At 36.8% G+C, this 23,341-nt stretch overlaps 2 protein-coding genes across 2 annotated transcripts in view; one reads left to right on the top strand and one right to left on the bottom strand.

The window, feature by feature from the left end:
- Positions 1 to 11,000: 11,000 nt before the first annotated feature.
- On the bottom strand, positions 11,001 to 13,840 carry LOC311097913 (uncharacterized protein). The gene is made up of 5 exons (XM_084137913.1): positions 13,706 to 13,840; positions 12,670 to 12,761; positions 11,704 to 11,751; positions 11,481 to 11,624; positions 11,001 to 11,325 (listed from the first exon to the last, which is right to left on the bottom strand). Exons 1-5 carry the CDS (start codon positions 13,719 to 13,721, stop codon positions 11,185 to 11,187), a joined length of 441 nt encoding a protein of 146 aa, XP_083994039.1. The 5' UTR covers positions 13,722 to 13,840; the 3' UTR covers positions 11,001 to 11,184.
- Positions 13,841 to 14,357: 517 nt separating this feature from the next.
- Positions 14,358 to 23,341, top strand: part of LOC311097900 (DNA repair protein RAD50-like) — an 80,933-nt gene continuing 71,949 nt past the window's right edge. The window contains exons 1-8 of the mRNA XM_084137874.1: positions 14,358 to 14,473; positions 14,728 to 14,882; positions 15,848 to 15,931; positions 16,087 to 16,238; positions 17,670 to 17,855; positions 20,081 to 20,285; positions 21,593 to 21,721; positions 22,763 to 22,928. Coding sequence (XP_083994000.1) covers positions 14,754 to 14,882; positions 15,848 to 15,931; positions 16,087 to 16,238; positions 17,670 to 17,855; positions 20,081 to 20,285; positions 21,593 to 21,721; positions 22,763 to 22,928 — 1,051 coding nt within the window. The 5' untranslated portion in view covers positions 14,358 to 14,473; positions 14,728 to 14,753. The remainder of the gene's footprint in view (positions 14,474 to 14,727; positions 14,883 to 15,847; positions 15,932 to 16,086; positions 16,239 to 17,669; positions 17,856 to 20,080; positions 20,286 to 21,592; positions 21,722 to 22,762; positions 22,929 to 23,341) is intronic.

Here is a 23,341-nt window from a genome sequence, read left to right on the forward strand (position 1 = left end):
TAGGCGTGGTGTTTCGATCGACGTAATTTTCGCGCGAAGAAGAACATAGTAAACTACAATGGATGACATACAGCAGATCTTGTTCTTGCTCCTCGACATGTTTGTCACAAGAAGACAAGCGCCGACATTAGGCTTTTCTCAATATTAAGTACGCAAAGTTTGTACTTGCCATGTGCGACTCACTCCTACATGCACATGGTACAGCGCGTTCTTAAAAGCGTCACTCAGCTCGCTCTGCTACTCCGGTTATCTCTGTTACTCTGTATGTACAAATTTAAGCAACAATAAAACGAAATATGTTATAAAACACTACTCTGCCTCTTTTCGTTTTCATTTAAATAAATTAAACATTATAGGGACACAAATGTGGTTCATGCGCAACGCATATTGATTATTCACTGCACGTTATACGTTATTCTATTTATAACAAAACGATTTAAAACACAACCCTAACGTTACCTCTTTTCGTTTAAATAATAAAAAAAATTACACATTACAGGCAATATATGCATTTGTACAAATGTTGCAATAAACATCAGTGATAATCTTGTAATAAGAAAATGACAAGAAACCATATTTCTTTTTGTAAAATTTCAGTTTTATCAATAATAGCCAATATAAAAGTTTAAGTAAAAGGTACAAGAAGCTATACAATAAGAAATAAAGCAAACAATTCAGTCAAATGTCCAAATGCTGCGCTAGTCTAACATTACAACAGTAAAGTTAAATACAAATAGCCTATAATATGAAACTAAACTTAGCCCTCAGTCAAAACGATTGACAGGGAACGAATTATATATTCACGAGACCAAAGATCGCCCGTTAGGTCTGCACAAGACGAATTATATCTCATGTTTAACCACTACCGTCGGAGTCATCGGCGAACGTCAGAAGAACTAACTTAGCCGAGGAAAGGCTCATCCAGCCGGGAAACATGAGCGCCGAGCGCCCGCTGATCGCATGGATCTCACAACCGGGGAAAAACAAATCATCTTTATAAATAAACCACAGATTAGAGCTTTAAACAACTACATTCTCGCCTGAAAAACTCTTAAAATTACATTTCGTGACACAGTAACAGTATATTATATTAAACTGTATATAAAAAAATGGCGCTTCTTATGTTGTCATTCCCCTCGTAGCACGCGCAAGTGACGATTCTCTGTCAACCAATCAACGTCCTGCAGTGAGTCTAGCTCCACCTTTTAGTACCGTACCACTGTGCTAGGTACCCCAACGGAAGGGTACCCAAAAAGTGGTACGGTACGGTTCGGCTTTTTGGTACCATTCTCAACTTTTGGCAGTGGAAACGCAAATAAAAGGGTACCGACCCGTACCGTACCGTACCGTACCGCTCGGTGGAAACGCGCCATTATATAGGCCTATAATCGCAGAATATGATGGGTCCGTCACCGTCCGTGGATCATTCGTTCAATCATTTTTTTTTTAAATTAAAACCAAAAATAAAAAGATGAAAAACGACTTGTTTTTCCATTATTTATTTCCTGAACTAAAATGAAAAAAACGAATAACGACGGGTTTTCTGATGTTCTGATTGTGCTCAGATCAAAAATAGAAAAAATGAATTACTGGATTAGACAGATTTAAATTTTTATTTTGAATTTAACACCTTAGGCATATATCAAGGAAATCATTTTAAACAGATCAAGTACTATTGTGGTAACAGAACAGATTACAGCCATTTTAATAAAGGTGAGAATCATGCCTCATTCGCTTACAGTCCGACTTTTGAACTTTATTCCTTTTTTTATTATTATTATTATTATTATTATTATTTATTCGGGGGGCACACATGCACACCTAAGGTTTAAGGAGGTCTGTCAATATAAATATTAGGCTATTTTAACATTGTAGGCCTACTGTCAGCAGAGAAAAAAATGCCACAGAAAAAAATTTGGAAATATAAATAACATAAATTAAATAGGACAAAGCCTATCACTCAAATTTCTAAGCAACATAAACGAAAATCATATTGCCCTACTGACAAATGAAGTAGGCTATTTTCTGCCGAACTATTTCAAACATCCTTGCAAAAAAAAGAATCTTGTTGCTCCTCAGAGCTAGGTGTAGCCTACAGGTGGTCAGAATTAAGTGTGGATGCGCTGTCCAAAGGTGTATGGATGGGCTATTGTCAGTCAGACCGCCCGCTCCGTCCAAAGTACACCAGAGTTGTGACCGCTACCATCTTTTGACGCGCGAATGGACACAAAGTGGTCAAGCGTATAACTAGACGCGGCAGGCGCGAATTTGACGTGCTATTCGCGTCCGGTGTGAACGCACAGTTATACTTTAAAATGTAATCCCGCGCCGCATGATTCCCTATATGTGCGTTGCACACGGCGGTGAAATCGCCGCACGACTACGGCTTTTCTCAAGTATTGGAAGAGTTTTGTGCAGCATTTAGGACTTCCAAAATAATCCGGCGGGCCAGAAAATATTGCTGGCGGGCCAGTTTTGGCCCGCGGGCCGCCAGTTGCCGTTCCCTGCTCTATAACTTAGACGAGTGAATGGAGTCTTTTATGGATCCTGGAGAAGTACCTGCTAGAGCACTCTTTCTTAATTGCTCTAGGCATTTAAGTAGAACTGAAGCTCCCCTGCGGTTTCCCTAGGGGTTGAGCTTTGATGGTGAGAGTCTTTGGCAATAATATTATGGCGTTCTCATATTTGCTTCCCTTCTGAAGAAGATGAGGGTTGCATTCTCCCCCCTGGAAGTAGTGGTAATATCGAAGGTTATAGTTTATATTGCCCCTTTGGTAGGCTACTCCTTAAGGGCTTTGTCGAGGTGCTGAGCTCAGCCATATTTTCTAAGAGCTCTGCTCTTGGAGCCTTATAAGACTGACGGCTGTCCCGCAAGTGAGGGAGTAATGTTTTAAAGGCTGGGACTTCCCTTACTATAAAGCATAGAAGCTTGGGTATCTTCTCCTACTATTGGAGGATATTGGCTTAGGGAGTGGTGGCACTATATACAAGTCATTTTGGATGTGCCCTTGGGGTTGATGCACTCTGATTCGTAATCAGTGGAGTCAATTTATGATATGCCCATTATATTTGTGGATATTCACAGCTTAGATTCCCTAGGCAGGCATTCCCTTAGCATTGCGTAGTGGGTATTGGTTCTCCATAGTGCCACCTCCATGATGCATGCCTTGTTGCCATGCCTAGGGCTTGTCTGCACATCTCCTTCAGGCAAAAGTGTTGATGACGTGTATTTCGGCCGCACTTTTATACTGATGGGCGCTCCAGTTGTGACATCATGGACTGCAGTCTGCCATTGGTTTATTAGTGCTTCAGACCCCGGTCATGCTGATGCCATCCCCATTGTGTCAACTCCATGACGCAGCGTCTCGTTTCCCTTGTCTGGGAGCTGGGGTTACATACGTAACCTAGACGTTTTCACTGCTTTAAATTTGAATGATTTTTTTGGGGAAAATTTTTCAGGATTCTTTGATGAAATTAAAATTCAAGAAAACTACATTTCTCCTTTGAGATTTATATTTTTTTACCATTTAAAAAAAATATCCAGTGTGCAGCAGTTCTATGTGCGAAATGCCTTGTTGATGTCAGAGGTCAGAGGAGAATGACCAGACAACAGTATCGGAATGAAAGGCAACAGTAACTCAAATAACTGCTCGTTACAACCGAGGTCTGCAGAAGAGCATCCCTGAACACACAACACATCCTACCTTGAAGCAGAAGGGCTACAACAGCAGAAGACACACCGGTGCCACTCCTGTCAGCTAAGAACAGAAAAATGAGGCTACAATTCACAGGCTCAATGAAATTGGACAATAGAAAATTGGAAAAACGTTGCTTGGCCTGATGAGTCTTAATTTCTGCAGAAATTTGGCATAAACAACATAAACGCATGGATCCATCCTGCCTTGTATGAGCGGTTCAGGCTGCTGGTGGTGTAATGGTGTGGAGGATATTTTCTTGGCACACTTTGGGCCCCTTAGTAACAATTGAGCATTGTTTAAACACCACAGCCGACCTGAGTATTGTTGCTGATCATGTCCATCCCTTTATGACCACAGTGTATCATTTTCTGAAAGCTACTTCCAGCAGGATAACTGTCACAGTGTCTGGTTGGTGTTCCCTGGGTGTCCACTAGAGGTCTTTTCCCCACACTGTTACATCCACTCATGAACAGCATTTCCCATCATCCTTGTCTGTCTTATCATTGATCATTGCACTCAGCTGTTCCCACTCACCTTGTTAGTATCTGTGTATTTATACCCTGTCTGTTCAGTCATTTTCATGGAGTCCTTGTATTATGTCACCCTGCACTTTGGAGTTCTGTTTACGTTGGTTTCTTGTTTGTTTCTCGTTTTGGACTGCTTTGTATGGACTTTGACCTTTTGCCTGCCTGGATTAAGATTACGGATGACCCTTAATAAACTGCACTTGGATCTTACTTGTTTGTGTGCATCTCGTGACAATAACGTGGCATGTCACAAAGCTCAAATCATCTCAAACTGGTTTCTTGAACATGACAATGAGTTCACTATACTCAAGTCTCACTCACCAGATCTCAATCCAATAGAGCACATTTGAGATGTGAAGGAACAGGAGATTCGCATCATGGATGTGCAACCGACAAATCTGCAGCAACTGTGTGATACGATCATGTCAATATGGTCCAAAATCTCTGAGGAATGTTTCCAGCACCTTGTTGAATCTCTGCCACAAAGAATTAAGGCAGTTCTGAAAGCAAGGGGGGGTCAAACCCAGTACTAGCAAGGTGTACCTTATAAAGTGGCCAGCAAGAGTGTATATACTGTGTGTGTATTATGGATCATGCCCTGGATCATGTGTATATATACACACACACACACACTAACGTTATACAGAAACTAGTGAGAGACTGAACAAAATTTTACCCCAAAAAATTGGTATACAATAAAAAGGCCAACAAATTCCATAGCTCTTTTCACTAAGTCCAGTAACCAACCTCGAAACTGCGCAGAACACCCTAACATCCACCTAGCAACCACACATAATAACCAAGCTGCTTATTAATATGTGAATCAAGTAGCATACAACCATGTAGAAATACATTTATATCATAGAGAGGAGCCCTAAATAACCTCATGCATTGTCAATGTCAAGCATCACACTAGAAACCACCCACTACACAGACAAGCACCACTCACATTTTCCGGTTATAATTATCAATTTTATTTTCTAGCTTTAGTGACCTCAAGTCAATATGATAGACAGTGATGATATTCATATTGGCTTTTGGCTTTAGACTATCACTAAAGCCAAAAAAAAAAGAAGATTAGATATGGTATTTGCACTGAAGAGCAACTTCAAATGACTTTCCCTGTCTAGTAAGACAGGACTTGCTCTCTAATCAGTCTGGGAACCAAGAGGAGGCAAAAGCAGACATTTGTCGAAGTAATGAGTGTCCCTAATGACACTAAGTTCATTTAATTTGTCATCAGGATGGTAATAATTGGACTCCATTATGACCTTGGTGCCGTAATTAAACTGATGCCTGGTGATATTCTGCACACTGGCATGTAGTTGTCAGTAGTGATTATCAGTGATGAGAGAAAGGGAGTGACAAGCTACAACTTTTCTGGCAGCCCACAAAGAAAAGCCTTTTTCAAAGGCAGCTACTTTTTCTGAGAATGATGTGTCATTAGAAAAGCAAAGCGATACAGACAGGTCTATTAGCAGGCCAAAGACATACGAGGTGGGAGATCAAATTAATCAAACTACTTTCTACCATTTAAATGTGTGCTAAATTGGATAGGCGAAAGGGCCCGCATTTCAAACAGCAACCGGGCCGCCGTTTGACTTGAGGCTTTCTGGCAAACAAGTGACCTTGGCTTTAATCATCAGCCGTTTCAACTTTGATGTTTTGACTGACATTTCCGGCAATCCAATTTACACCCGTTCACACTTTTAACAGCCGGTCAATTGGTCCAACGCGGTCCAGACATATTTTATTTGGAAAAATATAGATTTTTTTTTTTTTTCACCACTGCTCAGCCACCAACCAAATTAATCTTGTTCAGAGATTAAGCATTGTGTTTAATCTCTCGCTTCACCGAGCATTTTCAGATGATAATTGGCTGTTTTTTTTCCTTGAGAAGATGTAACATTTCAGGGGAAATTGGGAATGATGAAAATTGAAAGCAAACACTTTGATGATTTACATAAATCATCATGATAATGGAGTAAATCAACTGATTGTCAATAGGAAATGTAATATCTCTATCCGTACCCTTAGGCTGTGCCTGCAAAATAGAGGTTGCTCTATGTTCTCTTTGCATTTGAACATGGTTAAAAATAGCCCTGGATCATGTGACAACAAATATCATGTGACGGCAAAGAGCATTTGGCAGGAATTCAAGCGTAGAGTGCACATTGAATATGGGGTCATATAAGCAATATAACTGTAATGAGATTTCTACTTTCACTACTGACCTTTTTCATTCGCCCTTTCCTTCTGGCTGATTACAAATAATTTGCGAATGATTTTTTGACAGTTTCTCTGGCTGTAGAATTGTGTTGGTCTTGCTTTCCAATATATCTGTAACCTGAATGAGGAGAAAATAGATGGCAATCATTCTGATAACAAGTGAAACAGTCACCTTTCTAGCTGCAGCTTGGTCTTACATAAAGAACTTTCAATTTTCAATTATCTTTGGGTCAGCATGAACATGTGGCCTGCCTCTTTGAAGTAATCTTTAATATTATATTTATCAAATATTAATTCAAAGAAAATTCCTAGTAATCTATATTTTTTTTTATTAAAAGTACAAAGGTAAATGTACGTTTTATGTAGGTCTACATGCTGAGATAGTATATAGTAGATGATATTTCATATTGGAGATATTAAGGTATCTGGATTATTTAAAAGATATGCACTGCAATATCTATGCATGGGCAGCTACCTCAGCAGTTTCTACTTGTCCTAAAGGAAATGCTCGACTACTAAATTAAAAACACCATCTTTCAATCATCATCATTAAAAAATGCAATCACCATTGTTTTAATGTTTTAACACCTTCAAACTTCAAGCTTTCAGAGCCACATCATAGTTATTGAACATAGAACAAAGATTATTGGAGGCGTTTCACAAGGAAATACTATTCAGTCTTTTCCAATGAGCCTGGGTTGGATACGGTTGCCAGGAAGTTGTTAGGTGGTTGCTAACTGGTAGAACACTATTTATACTATTTATAATGGTCACGAGATTTTATTCTTGATTCGAAATACATTATTAGAATATAAACTTGTCCTAAAGAAAATGCACAACCCAAGTCAAAGAGCCCAGGATGCTCCTTCAATGTAAATCTTTTTTAGTGTTTTGACCATTTATTGTTCAAAATTGGGCCGCAACAACCCGCGTAATTTCTGTCTGTATAACACAAACGGTGCGGGATGAGTTAAGTGATTAAGTTTAATACGCTCATCTTATGAGTCTTCAAATGTTTGATCTATTTTGAAACAACTTCTCAAATACTTTAGTGGTGAAAAAAGGAAGTGATAAAAGGCCAAATAAACAAGTCTCTTTGATCATAAAACCTCAGCTTTATATAACTAGCAGTCTTTGGTCATTCAGTCAAAGCCTTGAAGGAGTTTTTTTTAAGTACCATCAATTTATCTGAGATTCTAGTCAGATGAAAAATAATAACTTGGGGGGACTGGCAGAAGTCTCACCCGGGTCACTGACATCTCCTCTCATCTCCTGAACTCACTGAAGTTCTGGTCTTTGATCCCTAGCTAGTATGTAGCACCTCACGCAGAACGCTCATGGCCACCCATGTGAGATATATGATATTCTGCTTTATGCAAAATGGAGTAGTGGAATGAAACTACTGCAATGTTAAAGTCCCTTTAAGGCAGGCCAGTCTGCTTGGTGGCCATTTTCATATCATAAAGCCCCTAGGCAACTATTTCCAGCCTTGGAAGTACTGATTGAAAGAGTAAAGTTCAAACTCTACAAAACTGTTGGTCAAGTTTAATAACGTATTTCAAAACAAGAATAAAATCTTGTGACCATTATAAATAGTGTTTAATGAGTCAAATCATGAAACTAAATAGTAGAGCTAGAGTAAAATAGTCCATTAGTTTTTTAACTGTAAGGTGGGATTTTCATTCCTAAAGTTGCCATGATGTCTCCTTCAGAATTCTTGGGAGAAATAAACACACTTATCTTCTGGATCCACTTTCAAGGTTTTACATGAGATCCCCAAAAATCAGATTTTTTTGCCTGATTTGCTATATTTTATTTATAGAGAGAAAGGCAACAGTGAAAACGGTCAAACAACAATGGGCCAGACTCAAATCTTTGTAACCTGTATGACAAATGTGACAAAGACATTCATAATGTTACAAAAAAATCTATTTCAAATGCTGTTCTTTTGAACTTTCTATTCATAAAGAATTCTGGAAAAGTATAACAAAAATAGCAGAAAAACTGTTGTCAACATTGATAATAATAAGCAATGTTTCTTGAGCACCAGATCTTGTCTCAGCCTCAGACGTCACGCCCGTTGGCTGAACGTCTGATGATTATGGCACACTCAACCGGAAACACTTTAGGATTTTCAAAGTCGTCATCTGATTGGTTCAATAATACAGGACGTCCGGGAGACGTGTGTGTTGCGTTCTTTAATGGCCCGCCTGGAAACAAATGCTGTGACACCAAACCCCCTTGTGGAAGAAAAACGCTGTCGTGTTTACAACTGTGACAATGAGCACTTACCAGGATCAACTAAACGCTGGATTTTCGTGGCTCCATTGTTCCAGTAAATGTGCACAACATTCATGAATGAGTAATTTATTAAATGTACGCCGGTCTGTTATTGTGGGGGCATTGACTTTCACACCCCTAACATGACGCGGAACAAAACTAACTGTAATTTTCTTGGGCGGTCCTTGGCCAACTAAAGCTGTGATAGAGTCCAGACCTTCTGCTGTCAGTCTGAAGGTTTGGCCACGTGAGACTACACCAGATGATTTCTGAAGGATCATGTGACACTGAAGACTGGAGTAATGATGTTGAAAATTTAGCTTTGCATCATAGGAATGAACTACATTTTAAAATATAATTATAGGGAGAAAAAAGTTATCTTAAATTGTAATAATATTTCACAGTATTACTGTTTTTACATTTACTTGTTTGTTCAAAAAATGCCGTCTTGATGAGCATCTGAGGCTTCTTTCAAAAACATTAAAAACATCCCAACCAGAAATCTGGTTTCAAACCAGTTTCAGGCACCCCAAAATCACATCTAATGACAAGCGAACCATTGAGATAATTATTATTATTTTTTTCAAATTAATAATGCTTATTTCCCTGTAGAATAATCACACTGTAAGTTCTTTCAACCAGTCTACCAGACACTGCTTTTAATCTCCCAATCATCTGGCTTTAAATCGCATGCCCTAATGCCTTCTTTTCTCCATATAGACAGTTTTTTTTTTTTTTTTTTCACACACAGCCAATGTCTCCAAAGTCAGAGCAGTGAAATATGGTATCTGTCTTGGCTGAAGCTTGTTAAATCAGTGTTAGTGAGCTGCCTCCTCTCTCGCTGTCTCTCTTTTGTGTAACAGAGCATGTGTAGTGTCTGCTAGAAACCATCCGAGTCCCAACAGATCCAGCTGATTTGATTCCCGACCCACCTCGAAATAACTTCCTGCCCACGTACCGCACTTCACCTGCCTGCGCTTTTGTTTCAGGATCCTGATAAGGAACTTTGTATGTGTGGGCTTCAGGTACTGTATACCTTTATAAGTTTTATAACATTGCATACTTGTAACATATATTCAGTTATTTTTGTCTTAGTTTCATTTTCATGGACCTTCAGTTTGTTCCTATCCATTTTTTTGCGTTGTGTTTCTTTGTCTGCCTTGATTTGAGTTTGCTCATGTGGATAATTAAAGACTTTCTTAATCTGATCTTCTTCTTTATTGTGTGTTCTCTGCAACCGTGCATGACAGAAGACCGGACCAACTATGGACTTTGCAGCACGGTTTGCTGCTTTGACCCGGACTGGCCATGACTGAATCTGCAGTTCTGCCAACGCTGAAATCTTTGTGTTGGATCAGGGCTAACTATCACCACCCAGCAGACGTCCCCGTCCCCAGAGCTCAGCCCGTCAGATACTACGCCAAATCAATCCTATTCAAAATCAATGTGATAAACAAGTTAGGTCAAAAATAATATAAAAGTAATCGGATTAGATTACCTTAAATGTTTATTGTAATGGATTACGTTACTAACTACAAATTTTGTCATGTAATTTGGAATCGGTAACTTAGTTTGTATGTAATCTATCCAGCACTGTATATGCTTTCAAGTACAGCTTTAGGGGCTGTTTTCATGGATAACTATATTACATGATCATGACAAACTGTATTATTTCCAATACAAAATTTGTGTTAGATAATATCATGACCGACAATGTCTCACAAAAACAAGATGGCCAAAGAGGATTTTTGTTTTCACAAGCTTGTTTTATAGAGCAAACAAGAGCCAGACAGGAAATAGAAACTAATCCATGTTAATTTCTGCTGCTTTTAAGATATAATCTTGTAACTTACTCATTACTTCATAATCGAATCACATCCAACCTCATTTCACTGACTCATTTCAACTATTTGTTCCCCCACAGCTGTTAAAATGAAGTGGCAGCCCATGGAGGTTTGAAGGACACTCTTAAAAATAAAGGTTTTTTATTGGCATCGACGGTTCCATTAAGAACCTTAAACATCCATCGCACAAAAGATTCTTTATAGTGTAAAAAGGTTCTTCGGCATATTAAAACATTCTTTACACTAAACAAAAAGGGGGAAAAGGATTCTTTTAAGACCTGATCACTGAAAGTTATTGCTAAAATGTTTTTTGTTTTTTTTATGGCGTCGCAGCAAAACCTGCCTTTTCGAAACCTTTCTTTTTAAGAGTGTAAATAAATATAGTGCACCAAAAGCACATCAAAGAGAAAGCTTCCCAAGTTATGGTCACACATTATTATTTATTGCAGCATTATTAAAGAAATCACGTAGTAAACTGTGGTCGAAAGCACTTATCAATATTAGATTTCAACTTTGAGGTTGTCCTGCTAAGCCATTTACTGTATAAAATGGACAATTAAACAGCTATTTAATGCAATGATCTAAACAGAAGTCAAAGCGAATGAATCAAAAGTCACTGCTGGTTATGCATTTGGACATCCAGTCCTGGAAAAATGTGAAACACCGACGGATGAACGTCAGCTCTTGATTAGTCCTCAAATGAATCTTGCGAACCATGACTTTGTCTTTTAGACAGTGTTCTCCGATCTTGCAAAACAACATAAAGGAAAGAAAAATACACATACCTGAATACATCATTGGGCCAACTTTCAAGTCACATATATGTGAGAGACAGAGACAGACAGAGAGAGAGAGAGAGAGAGAGAGAGAGAGAGAGAGAGACAGAGAGACATCTCGCTTACCGAATTCTGAAGGAGAAATCTGATGTTGTGCAGTAAGAGTCGAAGAGCAGTGCGAGATTCGACAGCGCCGTCTTGATCAGTGATTTCTGCTGAAACTAATGTCTTCAGAAGCTCTTGAGCAATGAACTCTTTACAGCTGCACATCTGAAAGAAAATATACAGTATATGATATCTTCAAATGTCATATTTCCTCTACAGGCCTGTTAAGCTACTCGAAACTCACCTCTCCGCTTTCAATATGCACATTCGGCATGTAGACTGTGTTCATGTCCTTTAAAAGATGCAGAAAATTATAGTGTTGGTCTTTAAAAAAACGGTTTATTTATAGTATAAATGCAGAAATTTTAAGTGACAATTGACAATCTTTTTTAAGGGTGCGTCTCAATCAGTTTCCTAGTTCAGTAGTCAGGGCACTGATCAGGGAGTCGGCCATTTTAAGAGCTGTCTCAATCTTTCCAGTGCACTGAAGCGTTCGCGTCATATAAGTCCCACAATGCACTGTGAAAACCAGACCTGTAGCCTAGGAGTTTCTTTCTTTTGTTGAACACAAAAGAAGATATTTTGAAGAATGTTAGTAACAGTTGATGAACCCCACTGACTTCCATAGAAGAAAAAAATACTATAAAAGTCAATGGCTACCATCAACTGCCTGGTTACTAACATTCTTCAAAATATCTTTTGTGTTCAACAGAAAAAAGAAACTCATACAGGTTTGGAACAACATCACAAAATATTTTTGGGTTAACTATTCCTGATGGAAGTTCGGAAGCACGAAACATAAATCATGTGAGCCAACTCACTACACATAATGACACACGGTAGATGTTTTAAAAATACAAACCATTATTAAATCATATTTCAGCATAAACCTACATCGCTAGACAGGTAATGAACATAACATTTATCATTTATTTACGGCTGAAATGTTTCGCGTATACATAACAAGAAAAGTATGTATCATAATATACTTTAAATAACATTAAAACATAATATAATAAAGATCTCAGTGCTGCTGTTGTTCATAAACACCAGTAGTGATGTTGCATAGAGAGGGCGTTGTCATACTGTCCTCACAGTGTCCGAATTAATGTACACGATATAGGCTACTGGTTCACGGCCTAGAAAGCTAGGAGGCTGATTGAGGCTAAGTAAGATTGTCATGTTTATGTTCACTGAGCATGTTACTTACAAATGTGAAGAGATGTGCATAATCCATGAGGTCTCTGAGGTGGTAAAGTGCCTCACGTATCGTGTCATCCCCCTGAGCCATGTGCTGCAATGCTATAAAGACAAACAGCACAGTTGGAACAGTTTTTGGGACCTGGGAATATATATATATATGTCTGTGTCAATTAGTGAATTAGCATGCTAATTCATTCTAGAAACATGCTAGCAGCACTAATCCAAACATCTATTTTTTCCTGAGAGACTGTATTGCCTTCAAAACCTTCAAAATTGAAACTACTTTAAACTTCAAAGTACTTGCAATTGAACATCTTGAAACGGCTTCAAACGGAAGTTCATATTAGAATGATTTCTGAAGTATCTGAAGGAAAGCTGCTTTGAAACTATCTGTTTTGTTAAAAGTGCTATGAATGAAGGTGACTTGACTTGATCATGTGACACTGAAGACTGGAGTAATGATGCTGAAAATTTAGCTTTGACAACACAGGAATAAGCTACATTTTAAAATAGAAAACAGTTATTCTAAATTATAATGATATTTCACAAGGTTACTTTTTTTAAATAATCTTAATTTTTCATTTAAATAATCTTAATTCTTCCAAACTGTAGATTCTTGTTTTTATTATATCCTCACCCTCGTGACTCTACTCACTCTCTTCAGCTGGAATCTCATTTGAGCCTCTTTTATTATTATTTTTAATTTTTAATTTTATTAAATGCCTGAAGAAAAGAAACGAAACACCACCGCCACCAAGTGGACGGATGTGGTGATGACAACGACAATAAACTTTAAATGGGAAAATGTGCCTGCCGAATTAATGTGAATATAAACAAAATATGTAGAACAATTCACATTGCTTTTAAATTATATGTTTGTATAAAATGCAATTGAGAATAATGAGCTATTACAGAATTTTGTCGTTTTGGAAAGCCAACGTAATATCAAATGTGACTCCACACATCAGAATATGTACTTTTCACCTGTTTCACACGGTCAGTAAATCAATGTGAATGATATGATCCTACTTTGGAGTACTTACAGACAAGAAACAGCATGAGAGGGAAGATTTGAGCGATTGTGGGTGGAGGTTTGCAGGTCCGTGAGCCTTTGAAATTATTGAATACGCGAACACGATTCGACCATTTCGCACATCCTTAAAGCTGAAAGCTCTTCTTCGTCCACATCTACAAACCAAACTTTGGTAATGTTCATGTTGATACTGTTAAACTAACCAACAGTTTCTTAAGAAAAGTTGCATCTCGTGACAAGAGCATTTGATAAGTTTTGAGAATGTGCTGCTAGAAAACCATTTTAGTTCTGAAAGCAAAAATAATAATCTTACAATGGCTGTGTTCAAAATAGCACTACTTCAGCAAATCCTGTTTTAATGTAGGCTATAATATGAGAAATACTACAAAGTTCACGGTTTTAATTCAGCTGTTGGAATTTACATAAAAAATCAAAACAGTGCATGGAATTGTAATATGGTCATGGGACTTCTGGGAAAATAAGAGAATATAATTTATTTTTTTTCCCTCAATATTATTTAATTATATATACAAATCACAATTGTTTGTATTTTATCTATTCGTTATTAAATGAAAAGAATCGCTGTTAAGATTTTTTTTTATTATAATAAAATTGCATTGTGGGATATGTAGTTTCTAGATGATTCTCGTGACGCTGAGTTTTGCGGAAGTACGTCACTGCGCCGACGCGGGAAACACGCGACTGACTGAGACTGACTGCCTGCAGTCAAAACAAACTAGTACAGTTTACGTGGAGTTTACTGCGTTATTTATTCTGAGTGAGTTATTTTAATAAAATGCAATGCTATTTTAGAGCCGTGTTAAATTATTAATTGAATTTTTGCCAGCCCAGCTGCAATGTAACGTTAGTACGACTGTGTTTCAAGTAATTATTTGTACAATCTAATCAACTTCACAGGCTTTCCTTAATATAGGAATAAATTGACAACATCACTTTCAAGTTCTGGTTATTAAAATGCGATTTTTTAATTGTGTGCACTGATAATTAATTAGACTTTTGTATCATTTCAAGGCTACAAGTCAAAGCACTGGTCCAAAATGTCAAAGATTGAAAAGATGAGTATTCTGGGAGTGAGGAGTTTTGGAGTTGAGGATAAAGACAAACAAGTGATCTCCTTCTTCAGCCCTCTCACGGTGCTTGTGGGACCTAACGGAGCTGGAAAAACGGTTTGTATATTGCTGTCAGTCAGTGTGTGTGTATAATTGAAATGCTGGTAATGAGAAGAGTGTTTAGAAGAGATTCACTCAAGCCACCCCAGGTGTATATGATTTTTTTCATTCAGCCAAACACAATCGTAGTTATGTAAAAATGTCCTGGCCCTTCCAAGCTTTATAATGGTAATGTTACCTTGTTTTTGAAGGCCGAAAAAATGCATCCATCCATCATAAAAGTACTCCATACGGCTTCAGGGGGTTAAGAAAGGCCTTCTGAATTATTTATCTTTACCTTTGTATTCAGCTGTGACAGTATTCAAAAAGGACAACATATACTGCACATTTGTGGTCTGCTCTTGCAAATATATTTATGATATATCCCATGAATAATTCACTGGAATCCACCCCATGTTTTTTTCTCCCCAAATCCTCACGTCTTTTTCCAGGTTTGTTTTCACACGGATGCTTTAAAATGTAATCATCTCCTCTTTTTACTTCTAATCCCTATTAGCAGTGTTTACTGAAGTATTTCTAAGGCAGGTAAAGATAATATTCATTGTCTGTCGCAATGACTTACATCGCTTTGGATTTTTATCACTCAATGTTCCAGTTAATGAACATTTTTGATTAAGGTAACGCATTAAATAATACAGACATATTTTTCTACAGCGATATGTAACACATCCGTAATATTTCTGTGGAAATAATCGGGGGTTATTATTATGGTCTGTTGTAGTAATTTGTTAAAGCTTTTACACTTTTAACTGTCCTTTCGATGTTTGATGGTTGAAGGGTGAGTAGAATAACGTCATCTCATTGTACCCAGTTTTTGAAAATGCTTTTTATTGCGTTCATAGAGTGAACTTTTAGCTGATTGTTTTTCAGTTTAACAGAAGTTACTCCCAAAATTCACACTTTGCGTCATGGGGCGCAAGAAAAAAGGTGGATATGAACTATTTCTTTTTATGAATTTCCAGACCATCATTGAGTGTCTCAAATACATCACTTCAGGAGACTTTCCACCAGGAAGTAAAGGAAACACATTTGTCCACGATCCCAAAGTAGGTCCTTGACAGGAGTAATTCAAGTAAACAAATCTAAGCTGTAATAGAAATGTTCTGATTTACAGGTATTTTTGCTTGTGTTATTCAACTTTTGCAAAAACAGGTTGTATTGTCCATGCAAGAGTGTTATAGATAGTGTTGTTCTGTTGTAGGATGCTCATGAAACGGATGTACGGGCACAGATCAGACTCCAGTTTAGAGATGTGAATGGCGATGCTGTGGCTGTCCAGAGGTCTATGCAAAGCACACAGAAGGGCAAGAAAACTGAGTTCAAAACCCTTGAGGGTGTCATTACCAGAATCAAGTAAGTTTTGTTTTTTCAAGTCAAGTCACCTTTATTTATATAACACTTTTTACAATACAGATTGTTGAAAATAATGCAACAAAGTTTGTTTCTGCTGTACAGCAGATCTAGAAGAAAATAGTTTCATTGTCAAGTTTAAGTAAGTTCAGAGTTGGTTCATTTCCGGTATACAAATCATTAGTTATTAATTTTGTTAATTTATATATACAGCAGCTCTAGATAAAACAGTGATGTCATCGTCCAGCCTAGTTCAGTTCTCATATAATAGCGTCAGTGACGGCAGATCAAGAATATTGTTCAATATTAAGTTGTCTCTTACTAATCTCTTATGCGCACCAAGGCAAAACTACAGTAAAAATAATAATACTGTAAAATATTATTTTCTATTTTCTATACTCTAGACTGTGACCTTTTTTCCTGTAAACTGTAAAATATATATTTATATTGAATTCTGTTATATTATTAATGTAGACATGTACTTCTTTATTACAGTAAATATATTAAAGAAGTAATGGAATATAATAACAGTATTTCTTGTTTTGTTTTTAAGATATATGCATTTTTTGCTTTTGTATTTATACTAAATGTGTTTAGGCTATTATAACAGATATCATATAAACCATATAGTTATTTTTGCATGTTAGTTCAACTCAAATTACTTTCAAAGGTGCATTTTAAAAAACAAAAACAAATAACATGTACAACTAATAATGATGAATATTATTATTAATTATTTTTGGTGCTAGAACTTGGTGGATCTGATGCTACTGCGCTCAAATGTACGTTTAGAGCCCTGATAATATATTTAAAATGTAATTTATTCCTGTGATTTAAAGCTGAATTTACTCCAGTCTTCAGTCTCACATGATCCTTCAAAAATCTGTTTAATATGCTGATTTGCTACTCAAGAAACATTTCTTCTTATTATTATATTTTTGTGGAAACTGATGCATTTTTGTTCAGGATTATTAGGTGAATAGAAAATAATAAAAACAGCATCAGTTAGAATATAAATGTTTTGTATCATTATAAATGTTTTTACTGTCACTTTTTGATCAGTTTAATGTGAAAAACTTTTAATGGTTTGTCTATTTATTTATATGTGATTTAAATTAATATACATTTTTAATATAAATTAATTATATTTGTGACATTTTGCTATCCATAACATTTACTTTTTGGTGTTTTTTTTTCTCTTGTGCATATTTTTATGAAACAACAGTTTCCTTTGTAGAACTTTAGAATCTCTTTTATTTATTGATTTATGTGAGGAGGTTGTAGACTGTTGTTTTAAATGTCTTGTGCTGGAATTCATGAGGTTTGCCATTTCTTGCTTCCACTTGGCTCTTGAAAAGTGTACATTATGGTCCCTGTTTGAAGCACTCATTTGCTTGTTGGATGTTAATACATCTTGACCTCTCTTGATGTCAGGCACGGAGAGAAAGTGAGCCTGAGCTCTAAATGTGCTGAACTAGACCGTGAGATGATCTCATCCCTGGGCGTCTCCAAAGCTGTCATCAGCCATGTCATCTTCTGCCACCAAGAGGAGTCCAACTGGCCTCTCAGTGAAGGGAAAGCCCTCAAGCAGAAGTTTGATGAGATTTTCTCAGCCACAAGGTATTTTTATCTGGACAATGGCTTTGTCACTGAAGCTTCATTCATTGAAAGGGTCATATTGTACTTTTTATTATTGTTCTTCTTTTCCTGAGGTCCACATATGACTCTTTTGGTAAAATTTGCATCATGTTTTAGTTTTTCATTTGACATCCTCTCTCTGAACCTTAGAATTAGACGGTCCCCTTCACAATTGCTTAATAGGCAACAGCACTGAATGCCTTTAATTTTTGTCTAGTCATTTTTGTAGCAATAATGCTTTTGGAGTGTGAAGGATGTTTTCATTCAGTTTATGAGTTCATCAAGCCATTATTTTATTTCAAAAGATATCTTTTATCTCTATTCTTGCCTCATAGATATCTCATCCCCATGACAGCATTTTTAATGAATCATACCCCTAGTAAATATGATCAAAAATGGCTTTTGATCTTTCATTCAAAAAATTGGCAAAAATCTAACCTTTCATTGAAGTAAAATAATTGAAAGTGGGGGGGAAATCACATTATGAAATAAATGTTTTTCTCCAAAACGCGTTGGCCACAATTATTGGCACCCCTGTTATTAAATACCTTTTTGCAATCTCCTTTTGCCAAGATAACTGCTCTGAGTCTTCTCCTATAATGCTTGATGAGTTTGGAGAATAACTGACAAGAGATCACTCCACTCATCAGGTCAGGGAACTGGGACGGTCATGACAGAAGCTTCATTTTGTGCTCCCTAACACATTTTTGTGTTGATTTTGATGTTTGTTTTGGACCGTTGTCCTGATGGAAGATCCAACCATGGCCCTTTATAAGATTTCTAGCAGAAGGCGTCAGGTTTTAGTTTTTTATCTGATGATATTTGATAGAATCCACAATGCCATGTATCTGAATAAGAAGTCCAGGACCTCCAGCAGAAAAATAGGCCCACAACATATAAGATCCAATGGTATATTAAATTGTACACATGGGGTACTTTTTATCCTTGTGTGTACCAAACCCATCTAGCGTGTTTGCTGCCAAAAAGCTCTTTTTTTAGTTTCATCTGACCACAGAACCCTGTGTTGTTTGAAGATCCAGTCGTGTCTGACCACTGAATATGCTGGAGTTTGTTTTTGGAGGAGCGAGGAGCATTTTTCTTGAAAACCTCCCAAACAACATGTGGTGATGGAGGGGTTGTTTGATTTTTTTTTAAATAGGCTTTCTGACCCCAAGACTCAAGTAATCTCTGCAATTCTCCATCTGTGATTATTGAAGAGTCTTTGGCCACTTAAACTTTCATCCTCACTGTCCATTAAGACAATATAGACGCACGTCCTCTTCCTGGCAGATTCGTAACATCTTTAGTTGATTATAACTTCTTAATTATTGCCCTGATGGTCAAAATGGGGATTTTCAATTCTTTAGCTATTCTCTTACAGCCACTTTCTATTTTGTGAAGCTCAACAATCTTTTGCTGCACATCAGAACTATATTCTTTGGTTTTACTCGTGATGGATGATTAAGGGAATTTGGCCTTTGTGTTTCCTCATATATAAACTCCTGTGAAACAAGAAGTCATAGCTGGACAATTTCATGTTCTTAGTTCCTGGTGTGCTAAAAAAGGTAAATATTAATGGGAATATACTTCAGAAATATTTTACTCATAAAAAATTCTAGGGGTGCCAATAATTGTGGCCAACGTGTTTTGGAGAAAAACATTTATTTCATAATGTGATTTCCCCCCCCACTTTCAATTCTTTTACTTCAATGAAAGGTTAGATTTTTGCCAATGCAGATTGCAACCGATGCAGATTTATTTTTTACAGTAATTTTTGATCATATTTACCAGGGGTATGTTTAATTCTGACCACAACTGTATATGTGTATATATATAACATTAAATGATATCGGCCTACAAGAAAACAACATCATCCCCTTCCAAAGTCTTTTTTAAAACTTTGATATTTGTATATAATTATTTATTTCCCCTTTTGTTTAATGCATCTTTTTACCCTATAAATGACTGCTGTGTATTATCTACACAATATATGTTTTGTATTTACTGTAAATTCTCAACAATCATGCCAGAGAAGCTTTGACTCTATGGGTCTAATTCTGTAGGCCTACACCAGTAGATGGCGATAAATGATTGTCTATTTAAACAGACTGTTTTTGCACATTGGCTTGTCCTGTGGCGTCATTTACTCATATTAAGTTGGCATTGCAAATGAATGGCTGAAAATAACCACAGCCTTTTGCTTAAAGGTACATTAAGGTATTGGACACCCTGAAGACGTTGAGGCAGAAGCAGGCCCAGACTGTTAATTCCTGCAGGATGGAGCTCAAGTACCTAAAACAGAACAAAGATAAAGCCCTAGAGATTAGAGAGCTGCTGTCCACTAAAGAGGCTCAGCTTTCTTCCTCCAAAGAGAATGTCCAACGCATCGAGAATCAGATTGACCCACTGGAGGTGAGACACCAAGAATTTGTGACGGCAATTTGTTGGCTGATCCGGTTTTCTTTTTATTTTCTGTGGGATTTTAGAATAGAGGTTTTCCATTTTTGAGATCTGTGGCAGTTGATTGTTTTGGATAATGAATATTTAAAATTGTATTTAATAGAGGCAGGTGTATGGGTGGGCCGGTAAACATGATTAACCGGTACAAATTTTGGACTAGCGTCTCTATCGCAGTTACACGCTCACGTCACGTTGCTGTGCGACATGGTCACGAAAACGTATCATTTGCATGCGTTTTCAAGCATTAGCCTTGAATGGTTAAATACACAAAGTAGTGTCAAAATGCCTGTCTTAAAAACATTAATTTATGTCTTAAGTGAAAGTAAACAGCTGAGAAAGAAAACTCATGTGTAACAATATATTGGGTCAGGGTATTCGGTCTTAAAGTGCCTTATATTCCTGCTGTCTGTCTTTCATGATAATCAAACTACAAAAGAGAGAAAATCTCTCACTGACTAAATCACTTTTGTACATTTAATAAGAAGAAACCCATTGAAGACTATAGTGTTTTTTTTATACATTTGATTATACAGTTTATGTAGCATTTCTTATTTATTTGTTCTGCTGTAGCTTTTTCTTTTTTTTTGTTTGGTCATATTGCTTGGAAATTGGTTTCTTATTCTTATTTTATCGCTGACTGTTTACATGTCTTCAGTGAGCTTGAGTTTTTTTTTTTTTTTTTTTAAGGCTAGTATTAGTTTTTTGTGATATTGACATTGGTGACAAGAATTATGACATTTCTATGGTTTCAACATTTTTGATATCATAACCTAAAATGTAAAGCTTTTATCGTTATCATGTAATAAAATTACTTATATCCTGATATATGATTTTATTCATATCGTTGTTGTCTTTGGCAGCAAATTCATCCCAAAAATATATGTTTTACATGTATGTATTTACATAAACATGTAATAATGTGTATTTTTAAATAATCCAGTCATTTAAATTCTTTATTAATAAAAAGGTCATCAAGATTAATACTTTTTTTCTTTTTATTTGATACTTGTTATTTACTTATTATTTTGATACCAAACTAAAAGATAAAATTGATCCTAAATTATTGATAACTCTGACATCAGTGCAAAAACAGAAGCTTCACATTATGATCAGTTGAGTTAAAAACGAAAGATAGATGAGTCCCACTGTAAAATAGTCCAAATGTGTGCTTGTGACTGCACATGAGTTGAATTTTAGCCCATACACTCATGCAGTCATGTGATGTATATTCACTAAACACACTTTCCCCATATTTTCAGAACCGACTGAATGACATAGACAGCAGCCTCAGCAAAATAATGAAGTTGGATAATGACATCAAAGCTCTGGACAGCAGGAAGCAACAGATGGAGGATGATAACCGGGAACTAGAGGAAAAGATGGAGCAGGTAACCCAAGGTTTTGTTTTTTTAAACATCAGTCATCAGTTATGAAGCTTTCACTGCTTCTCAGTATTAGTCATAAATGCCAGATAATGATCATGTGAAAGCAGAGGAAGTGTTTTGCATAGAAAACATGTACAGGATGTTCAGTAATTTAGGGTTTTGGTATATTAACTGCTGCTGTTCATCTGATGTTGGAATGAGGGGTTGCGTTTGCGTTTGCTTGCTTATCTTTGTCATTTGTTTAATATTGTTTAAAAATAAAAGAGGTCCATCCACTACGTTTTCTTACTAAAAGCCATTCAATTTTCTTAATTTACCTGAGGGTTCTTCTGGACTACTGGGGATCCAAATAAACTTTTTATGTGTTAGTTCTCAACAGTGCTCCCATTGAAGTAACATTAGTGTTGATGCTTTGGTCCACTGGTTGTCAAGTAAAGTCAAGTCACCTTTATTTATATAGCGCTTTTTACAATACAGATTGTTTCAAAGCAGCTTTACAGAGATAACAGGAAAATAATGCAGCAAAGTTTGTTTCCAGAAGAAAACAGCGTCACAGTCCAGTAAGCTCAGTGATGTTTCATTTTTGGTGTAAAAAGTTATTCATATATATATATATATATATATATAGCAACTCTGGAGAAAACAGTGATGCCATCATCCAGCTCACTTCAGTTCTCATATAATGGTGTCAATGCAGGCAGATCAATAATATTATTGAATATTAAATTAAATGTCCCCAAGTGACAGTTTTGAGTTCAACCTGAGTCATGTCTCGATTTATTCCTCCCCTCTTTCTCTCCCCAAAGGTTTCTTCTTAAATTGTAATAAAACAGAGAGAAAACCATCAATATTAAAAATGTCTGGAGTCTGTAGAAATGTAGAGTTGTCAGCATTACAATGAAACGTAATACCATGTTTTCAAAACATATCACCTAAAGAGAGCATGTACGGAAAGAAAAACGAAGGGCCTAAGACAGAGCCTTGCAGCACACCGTGTGTTCATTCCTTGGGGCGCCTTGACTCTGTGTTGTGCTGTGTTTTTAGGTGTTTCAGGGCTCAGATGATCAGCTGCAGGACATGTATCAGAACCACCAGCAGACTGTCAAAGAGAAGGAAAGGAAACTTACGGAGTGCCAGCGCGAGTTTGAACGGGCCGGCCGAGAGTGCCAGAGGATGAACCGCATCAAATCTGACTTGCTAGTTGAGCAAGGTAGTCGTTTGCTCCTTTGCTATTCATTTATTGTTGTGTGGTGGAAATGTGTTCTCTGTATATGATCAAATGGTTGTTTCGTTGATTGTAGTATTTAAAAGAGTCAATAGAAGAATAGTGACGTCCTTTTTTTAGTTTACATCGCAGCCTGATTTGCTACTTGCTTTTGTAAGTCACAGGAAGGTGGTATTGGGTAGATTCACTAGAGTTTCAACAAGCAGCTATTTTGATCTGTTCATGACTTCTATGATTAAGTGGGAAAAAAGTATATATTAGCCCCATTAAATAACACAAGCACTTGGTGTGGCAACCTGCAGGCCACACACAAACATGATCATGACCTTTTTAGAAGTTCTTATATAAAGTGCTCTCGTCTCGAGCTTTTGGCAACTTGGCGTTAAACACATATATTT

The sequence above is a fragment of the Abramis brama genome, assembly GCF_963993115.1.
Source record: "Abramis brama genome assembly, chromosome: 15".
Taxonomy (NCBI): Eukaryota; Metazoa; Chordata; class Actinopteri; order Cypriniformes; family Leuciscidae; genus Abramis; species Abramis brama.

Coding starts and splice junctions, on each gene's coding strand:
- LOC311097913 (XM_084137913.1), bottom strand. Junction 11,625..11,703: donor TGCATATTGAAAGCGGAGAG/GTGAGTTTCGAG, acceptor ATTTTCTTTCAG/ATGTGCAGCTGTAAAGAGTT. Junction 11,326..11,480: donor GATTTCTCCTTCAGAATTCG/GTAAGCGAGATG, acceptor TTGTTTTGCAAG/ATCGGAGAACACTGTCTAAA.